Below are 13,296 nucleotides of genomic sequence, written 5' to 3'. Positions count from 1 at the left end.
CTAATAGCTACTGTTAATTGGACAGTGCAGTTAGATTAACAAGAATATGCTTGTCACCAGGAAGGACTGAGTTTGTCATGATCAAAATAAATATGAAAGTAGCAAAGCCCAGGTAAAAAGTTAGAGGAGAACCTTCTAAATATCTAACCCTGCTGGATAATTTGGTTTTACTGTAGAAAATGTTCTTTAGGGGGAAGAAAATGTTATGTAATCCCTTTTTTTCTTTTTTCTTTTCTTTTTAACTTCAAGTCAGCAAAATCTATGCTGTGCAAGGGGTGTTTAGACTTTCACTAGGCACTGTAGGATGGCTTGAAGATATCTATGGTCTTTTCAGGGCTGCCGTGAGAATCATGATCCGTTCGTCCCTAATCCGAGGGACTGGAGTGCCTTCCGCAGTACAGATTATGGATACACCCGCATGCAGGTGCACAACACCACCCATCTGTACCTGGAGCAGGTCTCCGATGACCAGGTGAGCAGAGAGGGAAGTCCTCAGTTCTATACCTATGAAGTGAATGATCTTCTCCAATCTCTTACTGATATGTAATACACTTCATGGGGAAAAAAACAAGTCATTGCACTGTTCATTCAGTTTTGTTGGCTCAGTGATAAAGGAGAGTGCCTCTTTGTCGTTCAGTATGGTAAGGTGATCGACAGCATCTGGGTGGTGAAGGAAAAACACGGCTTCTCAGCCTGGTTCTGAAGACCCCAAGAAACCCAGCCAATCAAATCAACATCTCTTCTCAGGAAATGCACTTTGAAACCTAATCATGGTGAACTGCACTGTTGACTGCTATCAAACCAATCATAGGAAAATTATTATTTTCCAAATAATGGATATCTTTGCACACAGGTCCATCCGTGGAGGACCATTAGGGATTAGACACATGTTTCAGATTGGGAGGAAAAGCGAATCTTCAGATTTCAAACTGTCTGCTCATATTTATGCTGTCTACTGTTGGTTATTCAAGAATATTCAAGTGAATTAGCTGAGCACATTGGGAGAGGCCCGAACCTGAGGTGACAGTTATTTTATACAGTAGATAACAATCATATCTCTGTACATCTTAGTTTCATTCAAATGGGCACAATGTGGTTAGTTTCCCCTGACAAATGGTTGTAAGGGGCCTACATTTTATAACAGTCTACTCATATTGCTACCTAGATTTGTATGTATCTATTAAATGTTTAACATAAAAATGTATATTGTTAGTGAGAAAGGAACAAACAAACTGTTGTTTAAAGCACCAATAGAAAAATGCTATGATTCAATGTAAATCGTCTCATTTTACTGTCTTGTTAAGAATGGTACTGTAAAACAAGGCATCAGACTTTTAACTATATCAATAAATCCTGTCTTTCCAAGTGTATGTCAGTTTCTCCAGAAGAAGCAGGCACCTGGCAGGCCACCTCAAACAAATTGGCTTCTTTAACTCAAAACCTGCCCTGAGTCCTCACAGGCACACTAAGGGATAGTACCACCAGGCCATATCCAATCTGCTGCACCAAGCACGTTTTCCACTGGCCAAGAACTGGAAATATGTTTAAAAGATCAAGTCTCTCATCATTCCATCAAGATGACTGATCCTTACTTGGCGAATCTAAAACTCTGCAGCCTCAGTTGACTTGTCCAACACAACAACAGTCAGGAGCTGCATGCTGACTGGGATGGTTACTGGCAGCCCACCAGCCCAACTCAATGTGTGTTTGAGCTAACAGACTCCAGCTGTTAAAATGCAGTATATGACAAAATAGGTACTGTACCGTAACCCGTACATAACCATTCTGCCAAGTGAATAAATAAAGTCCCTGTATATTAAAAAGGTTTTACAACTCGTCACCTGGATCAATATCCAAATGTTAAAAAAAGGAAGCTGCTAACATCACAGTATGGGGCTTTAAAAGGTAGCTACACAGGGAGTTGAAGTTACCCATTGCACACATGCAGTGGCTGCTGCGTTACTGGTGGTATTCAGTCACTAATGAAGTCAGTACACGTAGGAGGTTGTTAATTTACTGAGCCCAACAGTAGCTCAGAGAGTTGGAGGTCGTCTGAGGCCTGGGTCATTTAACAGTACGTGCCCATTTCCTAGCCTAGCGCGCATGCCTCCTGTTAATTGCCAGTTTGACTACCTTACATTGTCTGTCTTTGGTTGCAACACTCACTACTGAGTTCCATACTGCCTCTGGAAGCACTGTTTGTCAGGAGCCGCATGAAATGGGCTGATAGGGCCGAGCAGCACACAAGCCTAAGATCGCCAAGCGTCGGCTGGAGTGGTGTAAAGCTCGCCGCCATTGGACTCGTGCAGTGGAAACGTGTTCTCTGGATTATTATTTATTTTACCTTTATTTAACTAGTTAAGTCAGTTAAGAACAAATTCTTATTTTCAATGATGGCCTAGGAACAGTGGGTTAACTGCCTGTTCAAGGGCAGAACGACAGATTTGTACAATTTTGAACTTGCAACCTTCCGGTTACTAGTCCAACGCTCTAACCACTAGGCTACCCTGCCGGATTGATGAATCACGCTTCACTATCTGGCAGTTCAATGGACGAATCTGGATTTGGTGGATGCCAGGAGAATGCCTCCTGCCCCAATGCATAAAGTTTGGTGGAGGAGGAATAATGGTCTGGGAATATTTTTCATGGTTCGGGCTAGGCCCCTTAGTTCCAGTGAAGGGAAATCTTAACATTACAGCATACAATGACATTCTAGATGATTCTGTGCTTCCAACTTTGTGCCAAAAGTTTGGGGAAGGGCCTTTCCTGTTTCAACATGACAATGCCCCCTTGCACAAGGCAAAGTTCATACAGAAATGGTTTGTCAAGATCGCTGTGGAATAATTTGACTGGCCTGCACAGAACCCTGACCTCAACCCCATCGAACACCTTTGGGATGAATTGGAACACCGACTGCGAGCCAGGCCTAATCGCCCAACATCAGTGCCTGACCTCACTAATGCTCGTGGCTGAATGGAAGCAAGTCCCCGCAGCAATGTGGAAATCCTTATCAGAAGAGTTATAACAATAGGGGGTAAAAACTCCATATTAATGAATGTTTGATCATCTTTTGGTCATGTAGCGTATTTCAGTCATAGTAAGTACATTTTACCTCAATAAAGTAGCTATTAGTTTAAGTCAGTGCTAGTAAGAAAAGAAAAGAAGTGTGCATGTTAGTTAACAAAAGGCAAAGGTGTTAAAAAATATATATATTGGGGGGGTGCTGTGGGATTATTTAAGATACTCTGAAGATAAAATACCCCTATGCCACGGTGTTCCTGTCCTTTGACCCTTTATCCAGTATATTGCGGAGACCCTGTTGTGTGTGCTGAGGTGCACAGGGTACAATTTGTCGGGTGGAGGGGGACTGGTTGACTTGCTGTAAATGTATATCTTGAGACATTGTGTTTGTTTACTATGATTGATGACCACCATTTATAATCCTAGAAAGCTCTGCTGTTTTCCCTCTCAATCATCTAACCGTAATGTATATTACATGAGAGGACAATACATAGATCTCATTTCAGCAGAGGGGGCTGCTTTGTAAGCACAAAGTTCATGCTGTTAATGAGTGTATCACATGGTATTCACGTTTGTCTGTTGTTGACTTCATGTGTTTTTGTGAAAAATGTATCCCTTTCTAGGAAAAAACTAGCAAGGAGAAAATAACATGTCACTTCAGATCGCATGCCTATTTGTGAAATACGATGTGCTTATTAATGTCTATGGCAGAGATAGCAGGTTTGCGGTTAAAAGTCCTTTGTTGACCGAAGTAATTATTTCTGTATCTTGAACAGAGATGTTATTTTCTTGTGTGTCCGGCCATAATTTTGATGCACTTTTACTTGGCAAAATAAAAGCAAGCTGGTTTGGCATAGCAGAATCTTTGATCAGACTCTAAAGACACTTTTAAATCCACCATGTTAGTATAGTGTGTTAGTAAAGTTGCTGTTTGCTTTGCCCTGCAGTGTAAGAAGTCAAGGAGACCTAGTGCCTTTCCTAGATAGGCTGACGGTTCCACGTAGCCTATAGGAAGTAGAGGTTGACCCTGCTCTTTGGCTTGTCTCAAATGAACACAATGGAATTCACCTTGTTAGTCCTAATCAGATTGCATGGCCCTGGGAACTATTAACAGGCCTTGCTCTGGGTTATGATGATATAGCACAGGATGTAGTACCTCCATTGTACCATCCAGGTCATGACCTTCCTGGAGTCTTCAAGGTAACATATCTACTTCCATCATCACTCATTTTACCACTACAAGGTCATTAGTAATGACACATCTATACCCAAATAGTTGTCCTCTGGAGGCTGATGGGTTTAATAGTCTCCAGAGTGATGACCACGTAGAGACCCACGTGAGACTGGAAAGAAAACGTCTCCTTCTATTCAAAACAGCCGTCAAGAATCCCTGGTAGAACACTCTAAACTCTCCTCAGAATGGCACTGCGGTTAGTCCTCACTGTTTATCTATTTCCAAAAGAGTAAAGTAGTCCCTTCAACATCAAATTCCCCCTCGAGAGTCAACGTCTGTGTGGTATTTTTGCTCCACAGGAGATCAAGAGAGCTGCTTGATCCAAGGATAGCCTGCTGCCATCCTCTCTGTGGACTTGGACTTGAACATTTTTAATGAATTCAAGCTCTCAGATGTTCCGTGAAGAAATTTAATCAAATCAGAACACTCAGTGTGCTTCCACAACCATAATGCAAGAGATACAGATGTAGGATCTTAATTTGATCACTCTTTTGTTGCTGAGAATTTTACTCCACAGCAGGAAATGCAAACTTGTAGTATATTCAATGTTTAAAAAGGTTTCTAAAGTTTGTAATTTTGACTTTAAAATGTAAGACTTGATTTGCCCTACAAAGAAGTTATTGTATCAACCCCAACAAAGAATCCACATCATAATTCACATTTCCTGTTGCTGCAGGATTATTTTCCGTTTCTGTAGCAAACTGGCTCAAATTAAGATCCTATATCTGAATGATATTTTCCCTCTGCCCCTTATAAAGAGCCCAGGCTGGTATGCAGCGCTGCACATCTCCCCACATTCCTGCTGTAGATCTTCTCTTAATAACAATACCACTGATTTACAGGACCCAAGAATGTGGTCAACAGGAGGAGCGCAGCACGAAAAGCTAACCTCCATAGTAAATCTGAAACAAACACAACACAGGGCTCAGTGCTGGAAAAACGCTATGGCAGTCCTGTGTTTTTTCATCTCCCACAACATGTGTAAGCAAAGTGTCACATTGTCACATTCCAGCACATGGGCTCAGATTGTCTGGTTGCAACTCACATCATCAGAATGGGGTGTCAGATGGACAGTTTCAAAAGGTGACCTCCTTTGATCGATTGCTGTATATACATGTACTATAAGTAGTTACCACCACCAGAATTAATTGTAGAGGTCCCTGTTTACACTGAAAGATACCTTGAGTGTGTGTACAATTAAGATGGAATCAATGTCAATACACTAATACACCTCATGTTAACTGAAAAGGGAATACCATAGCTTACTGCTGAGCTATTTCATACCAAATGAGACCATGCATATATTAGAATTGACCTTTGTTGTAAACACACATGTTGGCAAGACCGGAACACATAATACACATGTACTGTGTATGATCCTTTGCAGATACCTAACTGCTAACTGCTAGCTTGCCTGCCCCGGTCTGCTAACTGCTAGTTCCTGCTAACTGCTTGCTTGCTATCTCGGTCTGCTAACTGCTAGCTTGCCAGCCCCGGGCTGCTAACTGCTAGCTTGTTTAGCCCCGGCCTACTAACTGTTAGCGTGTTAGCATCGGCCTGCTAACTGTCTGAATCGCCGTGTACCCAGTCAGCCCAACCACTCACTGGACCCATATGTTCACTTGGCTACGCATGCCTCTCTAATATCAATATGCCTTGTCCATTACTGTCCTGGTTAGTGATTACTGTCTTATTTCACGGTAGAGCCTCTAGCCCTGCTCAATATGCCTTAACCAACCATGTTGTCCCACCTCCTACATATGCGATGACATCACCTGGTTTAAGCGTCTCTAGAGACTATATATCTCTCATCATTACTCAATGCCTAGGTTTACCTCCAATGTACTCACATCATACCTTACCTTTGTCTATACACTATGGCTTGAATCTATGCTATCGTGCCCAGAAACCTGCTCCTTTTACTCTCTGTTCCGAACGTGCTAGACGGCCAGTGTGTATAGCATTTAGCCGTACCCTTATCCTACTTCTCCTCTGTTCCCCTGGTAATGTATAGGTTAATCCAGGTCCTGCAGTGCCTAGCTCCACTCCCACTCCCTAGGTGCTCTCATTTGTTGACTTCTGTAACCGTAAAAGCCTTGGTTTCATGCATGTTAACATTAGAAACCTACTCTCTAAGTTTGCTTTATTCACTGCTTTAGCACACTCTGCCAACCTGGATGTCTTAGATATGTCTGAATCCTGGCTTAGGAAAACCACCAACAACCCTGAAATCTCCATCGCTAACTATACAATTTTCCGCCAAGATAGAACTGCCAAAGGGGGCGGTGTTGCAATCTACTGCAAAGATAGCCTGCAGAGTTCTGTATTACAATCCAAGTCTGTACCCAAACAATTCGAGCTTCTACTTGTAAAAATGCTCCTTTCCAGAAACAAGTCTCTCACTGTTGCCGCTTGCTATAGACCTCCCTCTGCCCCTAGCTGTTCCCTCGATACCATATGTGAATTGATTGCCCCCCATCTATCTTCTGAGCTCGTGCTACTAGGTGACCTAAACTGGGACATGCTTAACACCCCGGCCATCCTACAATCCAAGCTTGATGCCCTCAATCTCACACAAATTATCAATGAACCTACCAGGTACAACTCCAAATCCGTAAACACGGGCACCCTCAGATGTCATCCTAACTAACTCACCCTCCAAATACACCTCTGCTGTTTTCAATCAAGATCTCAGTGATCATTGCCTGCATCCGTAATGGGCCTGCGACCAAACGACCACCCCTCATCACTGTCAAACGCTCCCTTAAAAACTTCTGCGAGCAGGCCTTTCTAATCGACCTCGCCGGGGTATCCTGGAATGACATTGACCTCATCCCGTCAGTAGATGATGCCTGGCTATTCTTTAAAAATGCCTTCCTCGCCATCTAAAATAAGCATGCCCCATTCAAAACATTTAGAACTAGGAATAGATATAGTCCTTTGTTCACTCCAAACCTGTCTGCCCTTGACCAGCACAAAAACATCCTGTGGCGTTCTGCATTAGCATCGAATAGCCCCCGTGATATGCAACTTTTCAGGGAAGTTAGGAACAAATATACACAGGCAGTTAGGAAAGCTAAGGCTAGCTTTTTCAAACAGAAATGTTGTAGTACTAACTCAAAAAAGTTCTGGGACACTGTAAAGTCCATGGAGAATAAGAGCACTTCCTCCCAGCTGCTCACTGCTCTGAGGCTAGGAAACACTGTCACCACCGATAAATCCACTATAATTGAGCATTTCAATAAGCATTTAGCTACGGCTGGCCATGCTTTCCACCTGGCTACCCCTACCCCGGTCAGCTGCCCGGCACCCTCCACAGCAACCCGCCAAAGCCCCCACCATTTCTTCTTTACCCAAAGCCAGATAGCTGATGTTCTGAAAGAGCTGCAAAATCTGGACCCCTACAAATCAGCCGGGCTAGACAATCTGCACCCTCTCATTCTAAAATTATCTGCTGAAATTGTTTCAACCCTTATTACTAGCCTGTTCAACCTCTCTTTCGTATCGTCTGAGATTCCCAAAGATTGGAAAGCTGCCGCGGTTATCCCCCTCTTCGAAGGGGGTGACACTCTAGACCCAAACTGCTACAGACCCATATCTATCCTACCCTGTCTTTCTAAGGTCTTCAAAAGCCAAGTTAACAAACAGATTACCGACCATTTCGAATCCCACCGTACCTTCTCCGCTATGCAATCTGGTTTCAGAGCTGGTCATGGGTGCACCTCAGCCACGCTCAAGGTCCTAAACGACATCATAACCGCCATCGATAAGAAACATTACTGTGCAGCCGTCTTCATCGACCTGGCCAAGGCTTTCGACTCTGTCAATCACCACATTCTTATTTGTAGACTCTGCAGCCTTGTTTTCTCAAATGATTGCCTCGCCTGGTTTACCAACTACTTCTCTGATAGAGTTCAGTGTGTCAAATCGGAGGGCCTGTTGTCCGGACCTCTGGCAGTCTCTATGGGTGTGCCAAAGCATCCTTCATTCATGCTGCCAAACATACCCTCGTAAAACTGACCATCCTACCGATCCTCGACTTCGGTGATGTCATCTATAAAATAGCCTCCAACACTCTACTCAACAAACTGGATGCGGTCTATCACAGAGCCATCTGTTTTGTCACCAAAGACCCATACACTATCCACCATTGTCACCTATACGCTCTCGTTTGTTGGCCCTCGCTTCATACTCGTCGCCAAACCCACTGACTACAGGTCATCTTCAAGTCTCTGCTAGGTAAAGCCCCGCCTTATCTCAGCTCACTGGTCACCATAGCAGCACCCACCCGTAGTACGTGCTCCAGCAGGTATATCTCACTGGTCACCCCCAAAGCCAATTCCTCCTTTCCTTCCAGTTCTCTGCTGCCAATGACTGGAACGAACTGCAAAAATCAGCTGTCAGAGCAGCTCACAGATCACTGCACCTGTACATAGCCCATCTGTAAACAGCCCATCTATCTACCTACATCATCCCCAGACTGTATTTATTTATTTATCTTGCTCCTTTGCACCCCAGTATCTCTACTTGGACATTCATCTTCTGCACATCTACCATTCCAGTGTTTAATTGCTAAATTGTAATTACTTCGCCACCATGGCCCATTTATTGCCTTAACTCCCTTATCTTGCCTCATTTGCACTCACTGTATATAGACTTTTTGTTTTCTTTTGTTCTACTGTATTATTGACTATATTTTGTTTATTCCATGTGTAACTCTGTGTTGTTGTATGTGTCGAATTGCTATGCTTTATCTTGGCCAGGTCGCAGTTGCAAATGACAACTTGTTCTCAACTAGCCTACCTGGTTAAATAAAGGTGAAATAAAAATAGACAACGGTTTAGTTTAGACAACGGCAAGAGCCAGCTTCTCTGAGCTTTGACAATGAAATCTGCAACAATCTGAGAGGCAGTACAGGTGTAATTATTTCCCCTGTTCAGTGATGGATCAGTGAGACATTAGTTTAATTGTTGGACAATGAGATTCAACCCATGCGTCAAGAACAATTAGTACAGCCAAATTATAATTTGCTACAGGCAATTTAACACAGTAAGGGGATGGCCCTCTGATTTTGAAGTCTCTGAATCCTATTCCCCTTGTTCTCCTCTGATATAGAGACCACAAAGGGCCCAATATTGTCCACAAAGGTCAAACTTTATACTGTTCGAGACCTTAAGTTCTGGGCCCTAGGTCTGAACCCGCCCTGTGCAGCTGGGTCCTGGACTTCTTGACGGGCTGCGCCCAGGTGGTGAAGGTAGGAAACAACACATCCACTACGCTGATCCTCAACACAGGGGCCCCACAAGGGTGTGTGCTCAGCCCCCTCCTATACTCCCAGTTCACCCATGATTGCATGGCCATGCACACCTCAAACTCAACAGTAGTAGGCCTGATTACCAACAATGACGAGACAGCCTAGCATGACGAGACAACCAGCATTGTATTTGGAACAAAACACTCCCTAAACCCCAAACCTCAACTAAATCTTGTAATAAATAATGTGGAAATTGTGCAAGTTGAGATGACTAAACTGCTTGGAGTAACCCTATATTGTAAACTGTCATGGTCAAAACATATTGATGCAGGTGTAACTAAGATGAGGAGAAGTCTGTCTATAATAAAGCGATACTCTGCCTTAACAACACTATCAACAAGGCAGGTCCTACAGGCCCTAGTTTTGTCGCATCTTGACTACTGTTCAGTCGTGTGGTCAGATGCCACAAAAAAACAGAACAGGGCAGCACGGCTGGCACTTGAATGTACACAGAGTGGTAATATTAGTAATATGCATGTCAATCTCTCCTGGCTGAAAGTGGAGGAGAGATTGACTTCGTCACTACTTTTATTTATGAGAGGTATTGACATGTTGAATGCACCGAGCTGTCTGTCTAAACTACTGGCACACAGCTCGGACACCCATGCATACCCCACAAGACATGCCACAAGAGATCTCTTCACAGCCCCATGTCCAGAACAGACTATGGGAGGCACACAGTACTACATAGAGCCATGACTACATGGAACTCTATTCCACATCAAATCACTGATGCAAGCAGTAAAATTTGATTTAAAAAACAGATTAAAAAAACACCTTATGGAACAGCGGAGACTGTGAAGCAACACAAACATTGGCACAGGCACACACACACGATAACATCTGCACCATACATAGACATGGATTTAGTACTGTAGATATGTGGTAGTGGTGGAGTAGGGGCCTGAGGGCACACAGTGTGTTGTGAAAATTGTGAATGGTATGTAAAGTTTTTAAAATTGTATCAACTGCCTTCATTTTGCTGGACCCCAGGAAGAGTAGCTGCTGTTTTGTGGATCAATAGTAAATACAGGGAGGAGGTGAGGGCCCTGGCAGAGTGGAGCCAGGAAAATAACCTCAACGTCAACAAAACGAAGGAGCTGATCGTGGTCTTCAGGAGACAACAGAGGGAGCACGCCCCCATCCACATCAACGGGACCGCATCAACCACCCAAGCCACGGTCTTCCACCCAAGCCACAACTCTATCATCCAGGAGGCGAGGTTGCTACAGGTGCATCAAAACTGGGACCAAGAGACTGAAAAAGAGCTTCTATCTCAAGGCCATCAGACCGTTAAATATCCATCACTAGCTGGCTACCACTCGGTTACTCAACCTTAGAGGCTCTTGCCCTATTTACATAGACATGGTATCACTGGTCACTAATAATGGAACACTAGTCACTTTAATAATGTTTACATACTGTTTTACTCATTTCATATGCCACTCCGACATTGCTCGTCCCAGGGGCGCAACTTTCACTGTGGACGGGGGATACATGTCTCCGCTATATTCTGAAATTGCATTTTTGTCGTCCCCCCCCAAGTTCTAGCATTGGAATATGATACCAAACGAGGCAACGGTGTGCTTTAGGACCATGCTGACGCCTCCGAGCGGTCGGGTAGGCTGTTTGGAGTGTTTATCCGACTGGATTTAAAAAATAGAATTATTAGAATTTTGCCCCCCCCACTTCTAAAACCAAAGTTGCACCCCTGGCTCATCCTAATATTTATATATTTCTTATTTCAATTATTTTACTTTTAGACTTGTGTTTATTGTTGTGAATTGTTAGATACTACTGCACTGTTGGAGCTAGGAACACAAGCATTTGGCTACACCTGTAACAACATATGCTAAATCTGTGTATGTGACCAATACAATTTAATTTGGAACTACAATCACAGATTAATGAGGTGCAGGTCTGAGAATACACCAAGAGCCGACAGGAAGAGAGCGCTTGTGCCAAGGAGCATGGATTCAATTTATTAACTTTGAGCCTCGACACTAAAAGGCATAGGGGGCTGTGTGACTACAGGGTATACTAGAAAACTGGCTGTTGTTGGCAGGCAGTACTGGGGCATGCCTTTTGGCATAAGAGGTCTCCATTTGGGTCCATTTAACTCCAAACGATTCTTGTTTAACAGCCTTCTCATTTCCAGTAAGAGTAGTCTGTGCCTGATGTTCTTCTCCAACCCAGCGAAATGTACAATCGATGCTGGAGACAGCTCGCCTATTCATTCTACTGCTACTCTTTTCAGTGCTGTGTCAGACACTGTAATATGAACATCAGTAAGAGAAACAGCATGGCATGGCTGGCACAACTCTAGGTTTGGCACAGCTGACCAGTGCGTTCACAGAAAACTGCCACGGAGAACAATGCCGAGCTTCTTATGCCTTCTCCCTGTCCCGGTTTCTCCATGCCAGGCAGTCTCTCCGTCTCCTGTACCATTGGTTGAGGTAATGTTCTCACATAGGGCTTAAGGCATCAGCGATAACTTTTAATGGGGAAAACCCTTACAAACAGAACAATAAGGCTGTTGATACTTGTCACAGTCAGACTGGGCATTACTGTCGTAGAGTACAGGGCTATGTGGAGGTGAACGGTCCACTGCTGAGGTGTCAGGTATAAAACCTCAATTTAACTCCATTTCAGGTCTGAGCATTCCCCATCTAAAGGCCCCTGTGAGGTTTACACTGTGATACAGGGTAACATGAGGAGCCTTGTAAGTCTCCCATTTTAAAACTATCTAGATAGGATTGACCCTATAAACAGTTTTAATGGACGCTATACTGTAAAAGAGTTATACATAGAGAAAACATTTAGTGGTTAAAAGAAACCACAGGCCCTGTGCTGTTTGGGATTTAGTAGTGAAGCTCTGCTTCCTGCCTGCCTGCCTGCATCTGACAGTGTACTCATCTTTTGCTAAATGGGCTAGAAACAGCTTAGTACCATAGGAGTGTTATGACAAGAAACAACATGACACCAGCCTGTTAAGCAGACATTAAAGGGTGTTTCAACACCTTATTCCTCATGGGGGGAATATGACTGGGCCCATTCTCTGGCAGCTTCAGACTCTCAGAGGGATCACTCTCGGCGCACAGCGGCACTGCCATGTCAAGCAGGAGAGCTATTAGCTGCTCTAAGCCCCCACCGTTCCCCCTGAGGTCACATTACACTGTCTGTCATCTCAAACCCATTGACAACTGACCATGTCTACAGGGCTGCTCTCTGCTGGCTGGGGATTATGGTGATGAGCACTCAGAGTGACACTTACATAGAGAGGGCTGTGTTGGCTCTGTAGGCCTGGCAGCTTCTCACAGTTCACAGGGGAGTCTGAGGCCTATAGGCTGGATTGAATTGCCTTCTAAACTTCCATGCCACAGTTGGGGCTTCTAAGGTAATATTCTACTGGAAAATGGTATTTAGTTGTGGTTTTGTGTTTCCCACTGTCTCCCTCTGAGGGACCTCAAATAGCCCTCACCAGCCCGCTCGAACTGCAAAAACACAGATGTGCCACGACTGAATAAGTATTTGAAAAATATGTTGAGCAACAGCAGGCGTTTTTGTCATTACAGTACCTGATGTCCTTGGCCTTGTGACATAGTAAGGACCAGACACAGACAGGTCTGGTGGTATGCTGCTGTCCGCTCTTTGTCTGTCTAGACCTGTACTGCTGACATTGGATCTGTCTACTGAAACTTCTCAAAACCTTCAAAAATGTATTAAT

The 13,296-nt window shown here is 43.9% G+C and overlaps 1 protein-coding gene across 3 annotated transcripts in view; it reads left to right on the top strand.

Moving 5' to 3' along the window:
- LOC109894524 (acid phosphatase type 7) overlaps positions 1–1,366 on the top strand; it is a 29,312-nt gene extending 27,946 nt beyond the window's left edge. For all 3 annotated transcript variants that reach the window (XM_020488079.2, XM_020488080.2, XM_031829001.1), the window contains 2 exons: positions 335–472; positions 638–1,366. In XM_020488079.2, the coding sequence (XP_020343668.1) occupies positions 335–472; positions 638–703 (204 nt within the window). In that variant the 3' untranslated portion in view covers positions 704–1,366. The remainder of the gene's footprint in view (positions 1–334; positions 473–637) is intronic.
- Positions 1,367–13,296: the final 11,930 nt, after the last annotated feature.

The sequence above is a fragment of the Oncorhynchus kisutch genome, linkage group LG7, assembly GCF_002021735.2.
Source record: "Oncorhynchus kisutch isolate 150728-3 linkage group LG7, Okis_V2, whole genome shotgun sequence".
In the NCBI taxonomy this organism is placed as follows: Eukaryota; Metazoa; Chordata; class Actinopteri; order Salmoniformes; family Salmonidae; genus Oncorhynchus; species Oncorhynchus kisutch.
This window is presented reverse-complemented; position numbering and strand designations above follow the sequence as displayed.